This window comes from Pteronotus mesoamericanus, unplaced genomic scaffold (assembly GCF_021234165.1).
Source record: "Pteronotus mesoamericanus isolate MK-2021 breed Mesoamerican mustached bat unplaced genomic scaffold, CSHL_Meso_final contig_1193, whole genome shotgun sequence".
Lineage (NCBI taxonomy): Eukaryota > Metazoa > Chordata > Mammalia > Chiroptera > Mormoopidae > Pteronotus > Pteronotus mesoamericanus.
This window is the reverse complement of record NW_026555039.1, coordinates 1963432-1982838: the sequence shown is the minus strand read 5'-3', so window position 1 is coordinate 1982838 and position 19407 is coordinate 1963432. Positions and strand designations below refer to the sequence as shown.

At 65.7% G+C, this 19407-nt stretch overlaps 1 protein-coding gene across 1 annotated transcript in view; it reads left to right on the top strand.

The window, feature by feature from the left end:
• Positions 1-19407, top strand: part of PRDM16 (PR/SET domain 16) — a 275230-nt gene that overhangs the window by 124868 nt on the left and 130955 nt on the right. The window contains exon 3 of the mRNA XM_054583991.1: positions 11157-11204. Coding sequence (XP_054439966.1) covers positions 11157-11204 — 48 coding nt within the window. The remainder of the gene's footprint in view (positions 1-11156; positions 11205-19407) is intronic.

Sequence of the window (19407 nt, the reverse complement as noted above, 5' to 3'; positions counted from 1 at the left end):
CAGTCGCCTCTTCAGCAGCATCGTGACTTGCGCTGTTGCTGGGAAGGAGAGGGCGCCGGCGCCAAGGGCATCTTTCTCTTGCCTGGGTGGCGTGGGCAGCATGTCATATGCGCCTGCAGCCCGTTGCCCAGATGAGGGAGCTGGGGCTGCTTGTCAGCAAGGCGCACGGGCACTGAGGTGCACGGCCAGGGTCTGGGCCGCAGAAGCCGGCCGTGACCTGCACCCCTTGCACCGACCCCGCGGCCTCGCCCCGCTCTGCAAAGGCCCCGGTAGGAAGGAGGGTGGGCCCAACACCCGATCTTAGTCAGCGAGCCCCTAAAGGTGTCCTCAGGGATGGCGGCCCTCGCCCCGGCTTTGCTCTGCTCTGCCATGTCCTTCGGGGTGGGACCTGAGCTGGACACGCTGAAGGGGGCCCGGGGTTTGCACGGAAACGTGACGTGCAGCGGGGCCCCCGCGCCCGACTCCCACGCTGTCCGCCGGGGAGCAAGGCCGCCCAGGGTCCTGGCCGCAGCCGCAGCGTCTCGGGCGCCGCTGCGGGCTCCCCGGCCGCCACTTTCACGGCGGATCAGCGCGGATTCCTCGGCACAGCTGCGCCGTCCTGGGGCCGCTAGGAAAGTGTGCGGCGTCTTTGGCGGCCCTCCGCCTCCCACCGCCCCGCGCACGGTGGTCCCGAGTCAGCTCGGCAGCTGGGCCGGGGAGCCCAGGCCCTCGGGGCCCCGCCCCTCTCCTCCCACGGATTGGACACATTCCTGGTGGGAAAGGGCCGCTCCTTTTCATCACCTCTCCCCCCTCACCGCCCCCGCCAAATGCCACCGGTTGTGCGGAGGCCACAGACCCTGGCGGCCTGGAGGGCGCCCCAGCCCTGCCGCTGCCCAGCTGTGCAGCCCCGCCTGGGACTCAGCCTCGGGGCTCAGCACTCCCAGGGCAGGCGGGGGCTCCAGAGGATGGCGGTGAGCAGCGACCGAGGCCGCTCCACGGCGCCTCCAGCAGGGCGCACGCGTGCACTGAGGTTCTAACCGGGGTCAGGGACGGCGGTCCGTCTGGCTTCCCTGGTTGGCAAGTTGGCGGAAGAGTCTGCACCTACGGCTGCGTGAATCTCAGAATAATTCAAGGCAAGGATTAGGCGAGGCCAGAACGTCATCGGGAAAGGCCTGCTGTCCCCCGGTCACGGCCCAAAGGGGACACTGACAACGGGGCCGCTTTTCCGTGTTGCGTTGTCCCTCTGTCCCCGGAGACTGCCGAGGTGCTGGCCGTTTTTAACAGAATGTTCCGCTCTGCTCTGAAATGTGGGGTGATGACCTCGGACCCTCCCTCCTTCAGGGAATCACAGTGACCCCAAGCCCCAGTGAGAGGGTGGGAACTCATAGCCGAGGAAGAGCCCAAATCCTGGGGGATGCCCCCTCTGGGGCTGCGGGGGGTCATTGTTGGCGCCTGGCCAGCCTTGTCCCCGACCGTGTGGGCGCTGGAGCTGCCGTTGCCCCGAGATCCACGCCCCTCCCATACAATTATTCAGGGTCATCTCAGCAAGCAAGTTATCAATAAGCAGGGTCAAAGGCAAGTGCATTAATACGAGGCTGTCAATACCCCAGTTATTTCTATAACCAAAAAGGGTTGCGAATAAAAGACAAATCTGTAGCCATTGACCCCCATGATTTATGTCCTTCCCCCGGGAGGCGGCGAGGTGTGAAGTCCGCCAGGGGCTGCACTGGGTCACCGGGCGGCGGCGGGGAGGGGCGCCCGTGGGGCTCTGGGCGGGCGTCTGTTCGCCGTGCCCCTGGAAGCGGGAGCCGATGGCCCGCTGTGGCCCCGGGAGGGCGCATGCCTCCGGTGGGAGTCTGCGGGCCGCGTCCGGCCTGCAGCCGGCACAGCCTGGTGCTGGGCGTGGGTGTAGCTGCGGGGCACGAGGGCAGAGCCCAAGCCCGGAGGTGCCTGTGTGCCGCGACTCTTGTGCGGGCCGATCAGTGTTTGGGGGCTGCAGTGGGGCAGGCTGTGCGTGGGCATCAGAGAACATTCTGGAAAGTCCGGCCAGGGTACCTCAAGGCCGCCCTCTGCCCCATCTCCAAGTGGCTGCTGGAGAAGAGGCACCGGGGCCTTAGAGGTCCTTCATTTGTCCGGCAGAGCCTGGAGCCTTCAGGTCTTTGGGGCTTTTGCGGGTGCATCCACTGGGCTGGCAACGTGCGGAGCTTGTGGGTCATTTCTCTGGGTGTCCTGAAGCCCATCAGACGCCGGCAGTGACCTGGGGACTTGGAACGAGGCCTGCGTGTGGCTGCCATGTGGATTTCCTGTCAGGGGTCTCATCCCTAACACGCCCCCAACTTTTGGGAGGAGCTCTTCTCGGTCGGCCTTAATACCCCCCAGCCTGACCACACAGAGGGGCTCCTGGAGGCGGGGCCTTCAGCGCCCAACCTCAATGGGCTGGGGTGCGGAGGCTGCCGGGGTGCCATGGCCTGGCGCGCTGGCCCTGCACGGAGGGGCTGGCTTTCTGGTGTCAGGGGTCAGGAGGGACGACCGCGGCCCGGGCCTCCCTAGGCTGCCCTTCCCCGGCCAGAGGCCCCCAGGGGAGCTGGAGCCCGGCCCTTCAGACCTCGGTGTCTGATCTCCAGCCACTGCCAGGCGAGGCGCCTGCCCCGCAGGGCACAGACCGCGCAGGGCACAGACCCCGCTGGGCCCTGGCGCGGCCGCTGGGAAGGCCGCTCCGTGGTTGCTCCAGGCAGCGATTCCGCCGTTCTCTCCTTTACGCCCAACTCTGTATTCGGTCAGGGCCCACCGGGGCCTACAGCTCTGCTTCCACCCCGGGGACCGAGACGCGGCCCCGGACCCTGCCCTTGGCCCCAGGCGGCTTCTCAGTCCCAGCGAGGTCAGGAGGGCTCGGAGGGGCACGTCCGCTTCCGCAGGCAGCATGTTCACAGGGGGCTGAAGGGAGGAGGGAGCAGGGGACGATGGGCAAGGCCACACAGCGGTGTCACCAAGAGACACCAACTTTCGACCCTAGTTCTGCGCACAGGGAGTGTGGGCTCCCTCTGGTTGGGCCCCGCCCAGCGGCTCAGCCTCATCAGCTCCCCACCCCGGTCCCCGACTGCAGGCTCTGGGGCCGCCCGCGGCCACAAGGTCCTTCCCGCTCCGGGCTTATCCCCTCTCAGGCTCAAACCCCCCGAAGGAAGCGCTGGCACCAGGTCCAGGGACCAACAGCCCTGCAGAGTGTTCCCCCGTTTCCGGGCACGCGAGTCTGGTTCCTGGAGCCAGCGGCTGCGAGGCCCCTGGAAGGGCCGGCGCCTCCCTTGCTGCGGCTGGAAGTTACGGCTTGTCGGGAGCCATCGATCGGAAGTGCCACATGTCGCTTGGCTCCTGTGATTTACACGCACTTCCTTGGGGGCCATCTGTCTTCCGGAAGCAGGGGCAGGAAGCGGTGCTGGGGCAGGAGCGACCCGGGTGCTCAGCTGCTCGGGACAATGGCTCGGCGCTCAGCAGGCCGCCGGGCGACCAGCGACCGGGGAGCCTGGGCCCCAGCACTGGCGTCCACAGGCCGCTGGTGGCCTCCTCCTGCCGGCTCCCGCCCCGCCAGGGCCCTCGCAGCCCCCTCGGGGGCCGGGACCACCGGCGCAGCGTCCTCTCTGCCCGGGGCACACTCCGGCTGAGGCCCCGGCGTACGGGCCCTGGGGGCCTGTCCTGCTCCTGGGGTTCAGGATCGGGTCAGGCCACCCCCCTCAGAAAGGGGTGGTAGAAAGGGCTGGGGCGCATGTGCGGGCAGGGCTCTGAGACCCCGGCACCCCCACGCAGCGGGGACCCGAAGCCCTGGCCAGAGAGGCTCGGGCACTGAGAAGCTGGGAATCCAACCTGGGGGCACCCGCACCTTCTCCTCTCTGGGAAAGGACAGCTTTGGGGGAGGGGCGTCCGAGAGCGGGGGATCCCAGCCGCCAGGCCTGACACCTGCAGCCCCCGGTGGGGCGGGTGGCCCGGGTAAGTCTTGCTGCGACTCCGCCAGGCCGCGTGGCATTGCCCACAGCAGGTTCGGGACGGGGGCAGGTCGCGGGGCCACGCCTGCCTGCTCGCCTCCCGGGACACAGCCCGGGACCCGGGGGAAGGCCCTGAGGGGGCCGGGTGGGCCGCTGGCGGGCGTGAGAGGCAGAACCCCGCCCGAGGGCCCCGGCAGCCGCGGCCTCAGCGGGCCTCTGGGCCTCTGGTCAGGGACATGGCCGTGCTGTCTGCCCGGGAGCATTTGCACTGAGATCGCTGGCTAAGGAACTGAGGAGCTGGGGGCCCCCAGGGTGGCAGCACCCCCTTTATTTTTCTGGCCGCGAGTCAGGAAGGTGGCTTGTGGGGGACCCCCGCTCTGTCAGACTCCGGAGGCCAGGCCTCCACGCCTGAGCCACCTGCTGTCTCCCCTTGGGAAAGGGGGCCGCCCCCCGCCCGCCACGCCATCCCTGCCCCACGGGCCCGCCCCTCGGTCCTGGCAGGGCCTCCTGCTTGGTGACCGCTGTTTCCACCCTCGCCCGCTGTGCGCCCGCAGAAAGTTGCTCCCCTCTGGGCCTCTTCCTCGCCAGTGGGGAGAGGGTGCCGGCGGCCCTTCCCGGAGGCTGGTCCTGCCTTGTAACGCACTGAAGTGCGCCGCATACCAGCGCGGCGCCCGGCCTGCGCAAGCCCTGCTCCCCTCACCGTGGCTGGCTCGGCCGGCGGCCTCCCACAGGCCCCAGGTGCGGGGGGACCGGGGGTCCAGCAGCCTGTGGACACGAAGGATGCCCCACCTGCTCCGAGGAACAGCCATGGGGACTGCGGCCCCTCAGGGGCCAGGCTGCCTGCCCCGTCCCACGCTGCGGCCGTGGCTCCCTCCTGCAGCCTCCACGTCCACGTCCGCCCCCAGGGGACGGTGGCACCCCAGGGCCTGTCCGAAGCCCCTGGCCCTCCTGCCTCTGGGCCTCCTGCTCTGTCCCGGCCACTGCGCGCGCTCCCCCACCCCCCACCCCCACCCGGCCTCGGGGCAGCCCCTGTCCTACGCGGCCCGCCCCTCACCCCCTGCTTCGGCAGCCTGCCCCCAGGAGCACCCCGCGTTCCCCACCCGCTCACCCGGCCCCGACGGGTCTCCCTGGGCTTCCGGCTTACCTCGGTGAGGGAGGGTGGTTCGCTCCGTTGCTTCTGCCCCAGCGTCGCTGCTGCAGCTAACGCAGGAATCGGCGCTGTTTCGAGACTTTTAAGTGCCATCCGGGGTCTCTCGGGGGCAGTCTCGACCCCAGGCCCGCAAGGGCTGCGTGGGAATGAGGGTGTCAGGGATGTGCCCACGCTGCCCTCAGGGGACCGAGGACAGACTAGGCCCCGCAACCCAGGAGGACAAGGCTGGGGCCGCGGGGACGTGAAGAATTCATTCGTTCAGCCATTCGGTCGTTCCTCCTGCTGAACGGGAGCTGCGGGCCCGGGGGCCTTGGGCGGGGCGCGCTGCCCGGGCAGAGGGGTGTGTGACCGTGGACGGGGACACCCGCAAACAGAGTGCCCTGGGCACGTCCGACAACAGGCCGGCCATGCCCAGGGGTTCCGGGTCTGAGCAAGGCCGTGCTGGCCCGGAACCCACTGTCCCCCGCCCCCCGCTGTCAGTTCTGGTGGCCGGGGCAAGGCAGCAGCTCCAGCACCCGAGACAGGTCCGGAGAGCGGGGGAGGGTCGGGGTCGGGGCGGGGGCAGGTCCCCAGGCAGAGCCGCCCGGGCTTTCTTGTTGGACAACAGAAAGGGCTGGGACAGGGGGACTCGGCCGTCACGCACAGTGGGCCGTGTCCTCGCGGCGGACAGCCGTGTGGGGTCTCAGTAAGGAAGCGGAGGCAAGCAAGCCCCTGACTGCAGGGTCCTGAGCGAGAGCGCGCGAGCGGGAGGCTTGGGAAGCAAGCTGGGGCGCGGGCGGGGGAGGGGCGCGCTCGCTGGGAATGTAAACAGCGGGAGACCCATCTGCGACTCGGGATGGGCTCTCTGAAGGAGCTGGGGCCCTTTTCGGGCCATACTTGACTGTGTAAATATTTTTCTTAGGCGTAAAGAGAGAGCCCCCATTCATTGGCCAGGTCTCACTTGAAAGAACTGAGAAGTATCTGTTTAGGCATAAAAGCTAAAAACAGTGTCCAAGGCGCCTTTCAAAAAAAATCATTTCTGCAGCTCAAACACGGCCAAGCTGAATTTTTTTTTAATGCAAAAAATAAATAAATATCACCCCGCTCCCGGTCGAGAGCTCAAGGGTTTGTGTCAACACCGTGGGAGCTTTCGCTCCGGGAGCCGCGGCGGCCAGCGGTGACTAACGCCCCTCACAGTTCCTGTCCCAGCTGCCAGCGGGGCAGCGCCCAGCCGGGCGCGGGCTCTCAGGGCCCAGGGCCGGCAGCGGGGAGCGCCCGCGCCCCGGAGGGCCCTGGCCGCGGTTCAGGTGTGAGTCCCGTCGGAAGGGACCGTGGGGCTTGTTTCCGCCGACACACCCAGCGGCCTGCGTTCCTGCTGGGCTGAAGCCCCGAGTCAGGAGCCTGAACTTGAACTCGGGCTTTTCCCCGGAGCAGCTCCCTCGCCTTTGCCTGTGGCTCCGGCGGGGCTCCCGGCTGCCGGGCCGGGTACCGAGGCCTCCTGCCCCGCCAGGGCTGCTGTGAACAGGGGCGGGCCCCGGAGCGAGTGCCCCTGCTGCCCTCGCTCGGGGCACGGGGGCGGCTGCTGCCGTCTCCCCGTGAGTGCGTCATTTACACTGGGGACGGCGGCGGTCCTGGTAGGACTTTGTTCACAGCGTTAAGGATGAGACTTGTTCTCTCAAAACTTCGTCTTCCCCAGAAAGGGCGGAGGCGCACGGGGGCTACGGGCGCGCTCTGCCAAGGACAGGACGCGCCTGAGGGTCAGCTCACGCGGCCCACCTCGTGGGCTTAGTGCGGGGCTGCGAGACGCCCCCTGGGGCCCAAGCCGGCCACCCACGGGGCCAGGGCCTGGTCCCCGCCCTGCTCAGGACCCCGCGCCTCTGCGACCGTCAGCCCCCTGGGGGTCAGCAGAGTGGGGCTCAGTGACAGCAGGGGGTCGGGGGTCTCCGTCGAGCACCGGCGACCCAGCCCCCCTCTCCTGACAACCCTGCGGGACCCCCAACCATGGTGGCTCCTTCGCGGGCAGGGCCCTGGCCTAGCCGGCTTCCGGCCACTTCTAGACACAGACACACAGCTGAGGCATGAAGAGGCCACCTGAGCAGGTTAGAAGGAGGCCCAGGCTCTGAGGCCAGGAGTGAGAGGTCGGCCAACGCAGGTGTTCGGTGACTCCTGGGACCCCGGGGCAGGCCAGGGACGGGGGCTGAGGGGCGCTTCGCCCCCTCCTCTCTGGTTTGGAAGCCGAGAGGCCAGGCTCCGTCTGGCTTCCTCCTGTAGATACGTTTTCAGATACTTCTATAATAACAGATGATTTTGCAGGGACAGAACCTTCTGGGATCCATTTGTGACGCCGACCAGAAAGCTTAGCCCCCCTTGGGGGACACGCCAGAGCCCTGGAGCTGTGAGCGTATGAGATGTCTGTGTCTGTCGGCTCTGGCCGGCTCTTTGGAGAACAGAGGGTATTTATTTTAAGAGTCAAAAAAGATATTTTGACCAACCCCACTTAGTTCAGAGCTGGCACTGATACCCGCGAGAGAAGCGAAATGCCGGAGGTCAAACCTCGCGTTTTTGGCTAAAACGCTTAATCAAAACACACCTAATACTTGTGCCGGGGTGTGGAGACGGGGCTGAGAGCGGCCTCAGCGCCTGCCAGCAGCCGGCCGGCCAGCGAGGCGGGCCGCGGGCCCCGCTTGCAGAATAAAGAGGCGCTTTAGCAGAGCGCAGCCTTGGCGGGGGGAGGCCCGGGCTCCCAGGCTCCAGGAGGGGTGTGTCCGGCCGGCGGGGGTCCACCCGAGGTCAGCGGTGGGTGAAGAGTGGAGGTAGCGCTACGCCTCCCTGCCCAGGCGGGCTGTGAACAGGGGAGGCAGAGAGAAGCTTCCGGAACAGCGGGTTCTGGAACGTGACTCAGACCGCCCCTTTGCAGGAGGGCCCTGCTTCAAAGCCCCCGTGCTGGCTTCCACCTGGGAGGCGTCCGGCAGGTCGGGCCTCACGCCTTCCTCTCTCTGCGTCGTGTGGTTGGGTAGGGGTCTTCCCTGGTCACCTGAGGTTCTACAGCTGTGTCTCAGGCAGCCACACTGCCCAGCTGCCCACGGCCCTCAGCCAGAATGGAGCCGAGGACCAGGCTCCAGGGAGAGGGAAGACAGCCCCGGAGCTCCTGGTCCCGCCTGGTCCTCCCTGGTCCCGCCTGGTCTCACCTGGCCCTGTCTGGCCCCACCTGGCCCTGCTCTGTACTGACACCCACAGTTCTGTCTGGATACACGAGCTTGGTGTGCCCTGTGTAGTGTCTTGACCTGTTAGGGACAGTGTGGGTTGCACACCCACCTCTCTGTCCCCACTGAGCACAGCTCCTGGGTGGATGGGACCATCACAGGGCGGGTACCCAGACCTCCTCAGACACTTCTCAGGGGGAGAGAGACCTGTCTCCTGAGACACTCCCATCCGGCCATGGTCAGCCTCTGATGAAGGACAGTGGCTCTGGGCACCCTCTGCCCAAGGCCTGTGGAGCCTGGTGGGGCCTGAGCAGCGGCCGGCTGTGTTAAGGGGCAGCAGAGATCTGGGGGAGAGTGGCTGCGTGGCGGTCCTCGTGTGTCCCGGCGACGGAGACCTGGCTCTCCTGGGGGAGCCCTCAGGCTGGCTTCTGACCTGGGGCTTCTGGGTGTGGAGGGTGGTCTGCGTGTGGACGCCTCGGGCACAGGTCGGGGAGTCTGGGGGAACCGGGCTGCTGGTGGGGGACCGCCCCAGGCTCCCCACCGCAGGACACGAGCCCAGGTGGCTGCTGTCCCTGTCTGGAGTCCAGAGCAGACTGGCCCCGCTGCCTCCCTCCGGGTCGGGGCCTCCTGCCCCAGAACACCCTCTGCATCCCTGGCTGCCGCCCAGCAGAGCGCCGACTCTCGACGGGGTCGGACAGGTTCCAGGGTGGCGTGTGGGCCCTTGGACGGGAAAGACCCACCTGTGCTCTTCTTGGTAGCACTGACTTCCCTGGGGACCTCAGAGACAACAGCTTCCACCCCGTGGCCCGGGAGCAGGTGGGGCCGGGAGGGCTGGCGCTGCTTCCAGCCTGGCCTTTAACTCGCCCCCCGGCCCACAGGCAGCGTCTCTGCTGATGGAGGCCCGGCGTGCACTGCAGGCCACGCCCAGCCCAGGTCCTCCCTCTTCGGAGGCCCGGGCACCTGGGGCCGACCGTCCCTTTCCCAGGACCTGAAGGGGTCCATGGCCTGGGCACCCGGGCAGGTCACACCCCTGCACGCTCTCCCCTCTTCCACAGGCGGCTTCTGTGAGTGCCCGCAGTCGGCGCGTGTGGCCCAGGTGGCCAGCTGCGTCTGGAGAAGGCCGCATGGCCCTGGGGCACGGGCAGCAGGCCGCCCGCCGGCCGTGCGGGGCCTCCGCGTGTGCGGGCCCCGGGGTCCCTGAAGCCCCTTCCCTGCAGGCGCCCTGGCAGCTGCAGGGTGACTGGATGGGCCTCCTCAGGGCGGTGCTGGGTGGGGGCCGCGTCCCGGCTCGGCGCCGCATCGGCGCCTCCGTCTCGGCGCCCCTCCCGCGGTGAGGTCCCGGGCCCTCGGGACCCTACGCCTGAGAGAAGTGAGAACACCTTTTCTCCTTCTGTGGTTTCATAAACCACAGAGCTCCGCCCGGGTCAGGGGACCCTGTGACCCCGCAGGGAGCACTCAGCTCTGGTCTCCATCCCTGCTGGGTGACCGAGTCCTGGGGGCGGGCCCGGACCGCCCGCGGCAGGACAGGCACGGCCCTCTTGGCCTCGGACATGGGTGAGCTCCGCCCTCTCCTAACTCGCCGGCTTCCCCGAGGTCAGCCTCCCTCTCCCCTGTCGCGGCGCAGGCGGAGCGTCGCCAGCTCCTCGCCTGGATTCCGAGTGAGGACCAGGCAGACGAGGGGGCAGAAGGACTGGCCGCCTGCTGGCTGCGCTCAGCCCTCAGCCGCCGGCTCATCTCCACGGGCCTGTCCGGCCCCGGGCCTGGCAGGAACAGGGCACCAGGTGTCCGGTCTCCGTGGATGCCCCGGGGACCACCCGGCGTCCTTGCTGCGCTGCTCACCCTCTCTGTCTCTTTTCTTTATCTGCCATAGTCACTTTCCAAACCACAATTTCAGAATCTATTAAAAGAAACATAAAATCCCCAATTGGTTGGAATTTAAAAATCTATGACTTACTGTTATTGCAGCTGAGCCCGGGCACGCGCGCCTGCCTGTTGGACGCAGCATCCGGGCCGCTCAGCTGCCCACGCGGGCGCTGGCGGGCACCCTGCTCTGCGCTCGGAATGTGAAAGGCCGCGGTGGAATTTTAAGGGCAGGGGAAACAAAACCCCTGGATGCGACACCGTTTCTTGTTTGATTTTTCCAATATTAGTTTCAATCTCGGTTTTCGTTCTCGTGGAAATGACGTTCCAATTTCTATACGTGCCTCTGCGCAGTATTTCGGTCCAGAAGGAAAACCCCATTTATGCAGCCCACTTGTCAGCTGCTTCGTGTAGACAGCGCTCTGGGACCGTCCCTGAAAGGCCGCCTCCTGGGGTGGAACCTGGTGGTTTTTGAGAGCAGTCGCCTGCCAGGCCGAGTGCCACAGCTTCCGAGCCGAGCCAAGGAAAGCGCCTGGGTCTGGCTGCGGAGGGAAATCTAAAACGACGGGCACCCCCGGAGCGCACGGCTCCAGCCTGGACCTGCGTAGCCAACGGGGATGCCTGCTCCCCTCCAGGCTGGCTCCGCACGGGCAGAGTCGCCCCCAAACGCAGGCCGGCGGAACTCAGGCTGGCGGAACTCAGAGGGAACAAGGAGTGTTCGTTACATGCCTCGCAACACCCCTGTATCTCCGCTGAACTGTTTCTGAGGACGTGTGTGGGTCCCCACCTGGTTATTGGGGAACCAGAACACGCTGCCATTCCAGGGAGGCGGTGTCCCCACGGGTCCCTTGCCATTCTCAATAAACGGGGGACACAATGTCGGGAATGCAGGGCCCAGCCCCCCCGCCCCCCCCAGGGAACACGCAGCCAGCCCCGATGGTGCCCGGCCGGCGCGGCCTGAGAGCTGCACATTGTCAGACACTAACCCCTCCTTTCCGAACTGTTTTGCAGCAAATGCTGACCGAGGAGGTGTCGTCACAGCAGAGCTGCGTCCCAAAGGTAGGAACGCGGCTGCGAGCCGTCTCGGCCCCGCGGCGGGCGCCCCGGGCCGGTATGCAGGCGGGCAGGCGGGCGGGCTGGGCGCGCTGTCCTGAGCGATCGCTGTCGGCGGCGGCCCTGCCATGAGGACGGGGCGTGCTCTGGCGGCGCGGGCAGGCCGGGGGCCGCCCTGCTAAGCTCCTGAGAGCGGAGCCGGGCCTGCGCCTGCAGGCGCGTTGCAGGCCGGGCGGCTCGAGGAGCCCGGCCACCCCGCTGTCTGCACCGGCTACTCAGTGAACAGGGCACGGGGAGGAAGAGACGCGATGGGCCGCCGAGCCCGCCGAGCCGCCGCTGTCGGAACTCGGCCTCCGAAGAGCACCCCGCGGGGCGCTGAGCAGGCAGCTGTTGGTGAGAGGCAGCGTCCACGTGGCTGTGCCGAGGCCCGGCTGGCTGGTGGCAGATAACAGCCGGGTGACAGACGTAAGCTCTAAGAGACCCAGAGTGTGAACAAGGCCTGAGAAATGCACTGCCCCCCCCAAGGCTGGCACACGCACACCCACGGGGGACGCTGCGGGCTGCCCTGCGGCGGAGGGGCCACGCCCTGACATCACCTCCCAGCCCAAAGCCCGTCGTCCCGCGAGGCCCAGCCCCATCCGTGGGTCTTCCACGAACATGCACCCACAAAGACACAGACACACACGTGCGCACACACGATACACAGACGCCCACACTGACGCACAGGTGCCGACCCAATGTCTGGCCTCCGGGAGAATTCCAGGGGCCGTCTCCCCTGTGGCCTCTCCGCGTCGCGGCCCCCCGGACGCAGCGCAGGGTGTCGCCCGGCTGCGTACGCCCAGGCGCTGCCTGGAAGCAGTGCCCGGCGGCAGGGACTGGTGGGTCAGCGCGGGCTGGGTGCTCAGGGTCGGAATCTCAGGGCGCGTGCTCACGGCTGTCAGCGGAGAGCTGAGCTCACAAGTCATGGCCCAGGGCCCACCCTCGCTCCCAGCGGGAGAAGTGTGGCCAAGCTTTCCCAGGTTCTCTGTGCACCTGGTTCGGTGGCTGGAGCTGAGTCGCCTGGACAGAACCTCCATGGGGGCAGGGGACAGGGGGACCCGCCATCGGGGCAGACGTGTATGTTAGGGATGGGGACCTGTGCCTTCTCACCTGAGAGAAGTTCAACCCCAGAGTCATGGGTTTCGGGGAAAACGCTGCCCCGGGAGACATCCTCTGACCCTGTGGTGACCTCCTGAAGGCACTCTGGCAGGGTGACCTTTTCACCTCGTCCGTCTGGCCCTGTGGGACCCTTTTGTCTGAGCCGACACTGGGACAAGGTGTCCACTCCAGTCCCCCTGCCTGGGGCGGCCCGAGGCCTTTCTTCCTGCGCGACATCAAACCCCGCACTGTTCTTCCCCGTCCTGCCGCTGCGGGGGGTCCCACTTCCGTACCGGCGATGAGGTGGCCGGGGACCTTCGGGAAGGGGCTCCCCCACAGAAAGGGACGGCAATGCCCTCCAGTCAACGCCGAGAGCGCGCGTGAAAGCTTCGCTTTCACGCCACAATCGGGCACCTGACCCGCCGACCCTGGGTGGGCTTCCCCTGACCGTGGGGCGGCCTGTCGCGAGGGCAGAGATGACGTACTTGTGGTGGGAGGGACAGTCCGTTGTCCAGCCTGGGTACCAGGGTCACGGCGGAGGTCCAGGGCGGTGAGGGGCAGTGCAGCGCTTTCGGACCAGGACAAGGCCGGCCCTTCCTCTGTCCTCCCGGAGCCGCGCTTCTTGGGTGGCGGGGCCCCCAGGCCTTGGCGCACAGGGTCCACGGGCCTTTCTTGAGGCGGCCTGCAGGGTGCCTCCCGCCAGGGCCTCACTCGCAACTGCCCAGCTTGGCACAAGGGGTCCAGGGCTCCCTCCCCGCACAGGATCAGAGCAGACCCGACCCAGCGGCGGCCTGAGCGTCGAAAGGGGCGCGAGAGGGCCGGGGCCCCAGGGGGTGGGGCACCCTGGGGGCCATCCGTTTGGGAACAAGCTTCCTGACACCCAATCGGCTCCGGTCCGAGGGGGCTCCCCGAAGAGGGGGCTTTGCCCCCCTCCTCCTGCTGCTCCGCCAGCCCCACCATCCCCCGGCGGGAACCCCAAAACTGGACCGTTCTCCCACTAAGCTTAGACGTCATCAGCACTGGGGGCTCTAGAATGTGACAAGATGGGAGCAGTGTTGACACGGGGAGGGGAACCCAAGTCTGGTGCCGAGGCCCCGTCCGCTCTGGCAAGGAGGGCGGCCGGGAGGGCACGGGCGGCGCCGAGGGGGCCGCGGGCAGCAGCGCAGGGGTCCGTGCCGGGGGCCGACGGGCGGCGGACGCGGCGCTCGCTGACCTTCTCTCCACATGGGAGCGGCCTGATGACTAGGTGTGACGTGCAGTGATGGAGATACGGGGGGGGGGGGGGGGGGGCGGGCAAATTAGGAGTTTGCTTAGAAAAAATTGTGTATTTATTCTTACCTGTTTCAACTTCAGTCCCCTTCCGAGTGCTCTCCATGGGATGCCGCACACCTACGGAGACGCTTTTCCATCGGTCAGTTTTTGAACGCGTCGGTTTGGACGCCTTCTCGTGCTCCTGCTGTTCTCTGTTCCGCCTCTTCCGCGTCGGCATCGCATTTCCCTTTGAGGGCTTTTTCCATCTGGGGAAACAGAGAAAGTGGATCCAGGCGAGATTGGATGAGTAGGGAATGTGGGGCTCGGGAGTCGGGCCGTTGGGGGTCAAAAACCGCTCAACCTCAGTGCGGTGCGAGCAGGCAGGCTTGTGAATCACCCGTCAGGAAAGGGGCCAACTCACTGAAAGAGTCTTCAACAACGAAAAAAATTCACTGGAGCCGAATGCAGCCTCTCACAACAACGCCGGCCGGCGCGCAGACCCACACGGGCTCCTGGCGCACTCGCCTAGCGCGGGAAGCCTGTCCTACCGAAGGCAATTCCGGTGTGGTTTTGATTTGTTTTGTATATATGCCTATTACATATAACTGTACATGTTTTCCTGTGCTATTTTAAAGACTAATTAATTAGGTGAATTCCTCGGTAATGGGATGTAGACTCCCACTTAGCAGTTCCGTGGTTTGCGATTTCTGCACCTGGCTGAGCAGGACCCCTCCACCCCCAAAGACGCAGGTCGGGGGTCAGCGATGGGGGAGCACTGGGCCGCTGTGCTTCCTTGGGTTAGTTAGTTGACAGATCTGAGCTTCATCTATTCCAGTGTTGGGAAGATTACGCTCCCTGTTCTTGTTCTGCACCAGTTAAATGTAACAAGCGTTAATGAACTCTTATCAGTGGCTTGACACAGAAGATGCAGACAATGTGATATTTTGTAGGGAAGTGGCGGTAGTAAGTTCTCATTATTAGAGAGCCTGGTCGCTGAAGGGGCTGATGCATTCTTCTGTTTCGAGTTTCCCAGCCAGCGACCCAGGCCCAGGGCGGGGGCCGGGGCCGCAGGGCACACCCACAGCGGCGGCAGGATTCGAACCGGCAGAAGCCGGATCGAGGCCCGGGGCGGGGCTCCCGTCGGAATGACAGGCACAGCAGCTTGTGAGCAGCGCCAGGCTTGGCCCCGCCTCCAGGGGGCGGAGCCACCGCCTGGCTGAGCGGGTGTCGCCGGAGTACCCTCGCTCCCCGTGCCCTCAGCAACACCCCCTCCCCGCAGGCCCCTCTCCATCCCATGTCTCCGCATCCTTGCATCCTCCTCTGTCCCCCCACCCCCGCAGCCCAGCAGCCGGGACCTTCGGTGCTGATGAGACTCGGGCCCGCGCTCGCCCACCCAGATGCCCCCGCCACCCCCGCGCCGCCCCCTGCGCTCTCTGTCCCCTGAAGTCACTTCGGCTGCAGGTTGTCGCCTGTTCAGGACCTCGGGGACGCTCCCTCCGCTGCAGACTCTATTTAGTCTCTGTTTACTTAGAGGGAAAGCCCGGGGCTCCTGGAGAGCAAACATCTGCGGGAGATAATCTAACCAGTGGTCCATCCATCACTCGGGTCGCCGGCTCCCAGGAGAGCCCGCCAGAGCCCGTAATAAAAAGGCCGGGCGAAGAGGCTTTGGGGACGAATAAAGAGCCGCGTTAAGGGCCCGCTGAAAATGGATGGAGGACATTATTAAGGCTCAATGGCCGTCTTATCAAAATCCAATAGGATAGACATTTGGCAAAAGGCTTAAATTTATTCTTTACTTTCTGGAGGGCTTGAATTTATCCGTTAACAAGAGTGTAGTCCACCCGGGGAGATGGTATCAGCTGAAAGAATTTTGATTCAATCTCTTTGGAGATATGAAACGGGGAAACATAGGCCCTGAGAGCCTGCGCTTTGTGCTACTTTGTCTCGCTTTCTTGGACGGTCTTGAAAGGAAGGACTGACGCGTTAACGCAGTACAACCTGGAGCAAACGCACACAAAGCAGAGTGGCCTTTGCTTTATTTTTATTTGTTTTCTCTCCCCCTTCCCCACCGGCGCCCCCAGCACCCCCGAGTAAATAAATCGGGAATCGCATAGGCTGGGGAACAGGAAAGGGCGCCTCCCCAGAAGCCTGGGAGACGGGGGCCGCCCGGCCTGCGCTCGCGGGGAGGGCCGGGCTGGGACGGAGACTCCAAAATAAATGGAGCTAATCAAGTCCTACTGCTGGAGGAGGGCGCGTGATGGGTCCATAAATCTCTCCCCGTTATTACGCACAAAGTGCTACAGGTCATAAAAGTCGCCTGATGGCCCGGCCGGCGTTGCCCCAACGGGGTGACGGATTGATAATTATGATAATTGGTGAAATGATTATGTGGATGTTAGGGCCGTGGCCTGTCCCACGGGGCTGCCGTGTGTGGACGTTTTTTTCATTCCCTGACCCGGGCGAAACGCCTCTGGTTATGGGCAGCCCCGGGTCTCCTGCGTCCCTCGGGGGTGGCGGGGCTGATGGAGGGTGACCAGGGGCCCGGAAGGAGAGCGGAGCTGCATGAACCCCAGGACCGTGGCAGCGGAGACAGGCTACTGCTGAGTGTCTTTGTGCAGCAGTTCCTGGAAAAAGCCACACACCCCGTGGTGGAAGCCGGGCTGTCGCCCCGGGCTGTGACCGCGCGCTCTGCACTCGCGGGCGGGCGGCCGGCTTCCGGGGCTATTTACGCTCCCTCCTCGCCAGCACCGCAGAGCCAAGCATTTGTGTTCAGTGCCGCGTTCTGCGGTTTATTTCATTTGCATTGTTTTCCCTGAGGAAGCAGAGCTATTTTTCAGGTGGTTGGAGGGGGAGAGAGGAGGGGCAGGCGGGGAAGAGGGGGCGATGTGGCTGGACCAAGAAACGGGGAGACCGCAAACACCGAGCCCCCAGGACGAAGCCCCCACATGCAGGCGCCGGCTCTCACGGGGACCCCGGTGAGCCTGGCTATCTTTGTTGCTCTGGGTTGCCCATGCCAGCGAAGGGAGGCTCGGAAACCCCTTCCTTGTTTGTCTCTGCATCCCGGCCCGCGACGCTGGGACTCAGCCGCGTTCTACCTACAAACGCGCTTCCTGACCAAGAAAGCGCCCCCGAGCCCCGAGCCCCCTGCGATCACAATTATGAATTTGCATGTGGGATCAGTTATGTCTTTATGAAATCAAAGTGTGTTTAGCTGCCCCGGAGACAGCCCCAAGTTGATTTTGATAATCTGGGGCTGAATAGACTTGCCTCCTTGCAGTAAGCCCCGGACAAAAGGCTGGACAGTGGCTGAAAGCCCTTTGACGACACGTCTCTCTCGCCTTTGTTCCGGGGTTGCTGATAAAAGAACCAGGAGTCCATTAATTCAGTGAATGAACATATAGGAAAGTCAGTCCCCTCTTGAGAACAATAATGTTGAGGTCAGCTTCGGTTGCCATGGAAACTAAGTACTCCTAAGAAGTTTGCATCCTTGATTTTGCTGAATCAAAGGCTGCAAAGCCTTGAGGTGTAATGGGGCCAGCCAAGACGCAGGAAGTCGGGTCGCGGAGCCTCCTCCCGTCCCTTCCCGCCCGTGGCTGTTCGGGGCGGTGGCCCTGGGGACCCTCGGGACCCGCCCAGGAACAGCCCCAGGTCTGTCTACCTGCCCCTCCCCCTCAGCCTCCAGGCTGACCTCCGTTTTCACGACTGTTGGTGCTTATCTGAAGAGGCCTCTGCTGCTGAGGTGTGACTTCGGTGGCTCTCGTGCCTGGGGCAGAAAGCAGGCCCCAGAAGGACTCTGACCGGCAGCCACCTCCAAGCACCTGAACTTGCCTTGGGGAGGCGGCTCCGGGGCCCCTTCCTGAGCAGATAAGGAAGCTTGGGGCTGGGCGACCACACTGTAAATGCAGATTTTTTGCATTTTGTCTGCCACCCCCGTCCCGCCCCCACCATTGATTCCACTTCCCTGCCCCCGCCCCCACCCCCACCCCAGCGGAAGGAGTCCTGAAATCAGCTTAACCCACCAGGTTAGGCCGGGCAGAGCTGCACGTGATTAATTTGCCTCTCAGTGATTCAGTACCTGCCGCGGCCCTGCCGGTCTGAGGGCGGCCTTCAGGGGCAGGGCTCCAAGGGGGCAGGCAGGGCGCTTTGCTCCTCAGACCCCGCAAGTCTGGGAGCCATCCCTGGGGGCGGGGGAGGAAGGCGAGCACAGTTCTCCCCTCTTTTGGAAGGCAGCACACCAGGTATTCCTCCTGGCCCGCAGCTCCCCTTGCATAACGCTTCCAACAGGCATTGGGCAGAGGTCCTGGGAGGGGGTCTCTTGGGGGTGCCGCGTGGGGGCTGCGAGCAGGTAGCAGGGGACCCCTCTCTGTGGTCCGGCCCTTCCCCCGCCCTGCCGACACTTTCTGCCCAAACTGAAATCCCCACAGCAGACAAAACATCCACAATTTGGAAGAACTTGAACACGTGCACTGACCCCAGGGAAGCCCGGGGGAGGCCCGGGGCGGCTGGGCCGGCCGCTCGCTGTCCCCCCCGGCCCCGCCCTCTGGACCAGCCTCAGTCTGGATGGCGCGGCCCTCTGCCGAACTCGCACTGCTGACCGCCGCTGCTCTGCTTCCCTGTCTGCGGTCAGGGAGCCGCCAGAGCCCCCGGCACCCACAGTCCGCCTGCACGCGGGGGGCCAAGATAGCAACGGGGCACCAGGCCCGCCGAGGGGGCGTTCGGGGTGCGGCGGCTGCGGCTGGCGCAGGGCCAGGGCGGCCGAGACCCTGGGTGCGCGCTGGCCGTGCCCGCGGGTGTCAGGCCTCTTCCAGGACGCCTGTCTCCTAGGTGGTGTCGTGGCACCTGCTGTGGGTCAGAGTTCGCAGGTGCAGGTGCCTGCCCCAGGCCCACCTCGCCAGCAGGAGGGGGCCGGGAGCCGGGAGCCGGCCGCCCCTCACCAGCTGCGGGTAATGACCCAGATTTATTATCTACATTACCGGCTTACAGGAGCCAGATGGTGGTGCCAATAAACTCTGTAATCTTCAGGTGGGTGCAGTAGCAAGTTAATTAAATTGCGCCACACTATTAGGAGAGAAAATGCATCCGCTCTGGGCTCGTTCCGCGTCTTCTGCTTTCAACGCGCAGGCGCGCACCTGGGCCCGTCCGTCCGCACCGCTGGCCTGGGGGCCCGAGGGGCGCGGGGCCGGCCCTCCCACGGCACAGTGCCCTCTGGGGCATGCAGCGTGAGGCTCGCTGCCGCTCCGAGGGCAGCTGTCTTCTCGCTGGTGTGTGGCTGTCATTCTGTGTGACAGGCCACTTCTGGTTTCCCTCAAACCGGCATCAGGGTGGCCAGCACCTCTGCGAGTGAAAGACGGCGGCACGAGTGGGTGCAGGGCAAGCGCCCCAGGCCCCCGGAGGCATCGAGGCTCCCCCGTGCCCCCGATGGGGGCCCCGGCTGGGCAGCGGCCGCGCCTTGGAGGCCCGGGCCCACGCAGACCGCGGGCGCCGCTGCCAGGCAGGGCCCTTCGGTCCCTTTGGTCCCTTCTCTTGGCCCGGGACTCACGCGGGGCCCTCCCCCTCCCGGCAGGGGCTGCTTCGGGGGTCTCTGGAGACCTGCAGCAACTCTTGGTGGACGTTGGGCCCTTGGAAGGCCATGCCTTCCCTGCCCCCCCAAGAGGCCCCACTGCCTTGCGTGGGAGCGGGCCCCGGCCCCGGCTTGGGGATGGGCACCGGCCCCGGCAGCCCGGCTCCGATTCCCGGCTTCTCGGAGGGGCGTCCCAGCTGCCTGCCATCCGGACTGCACCTCAGGGGTGGGTGTGTGAGCGGGCGTCCGGGGGACCTCTGG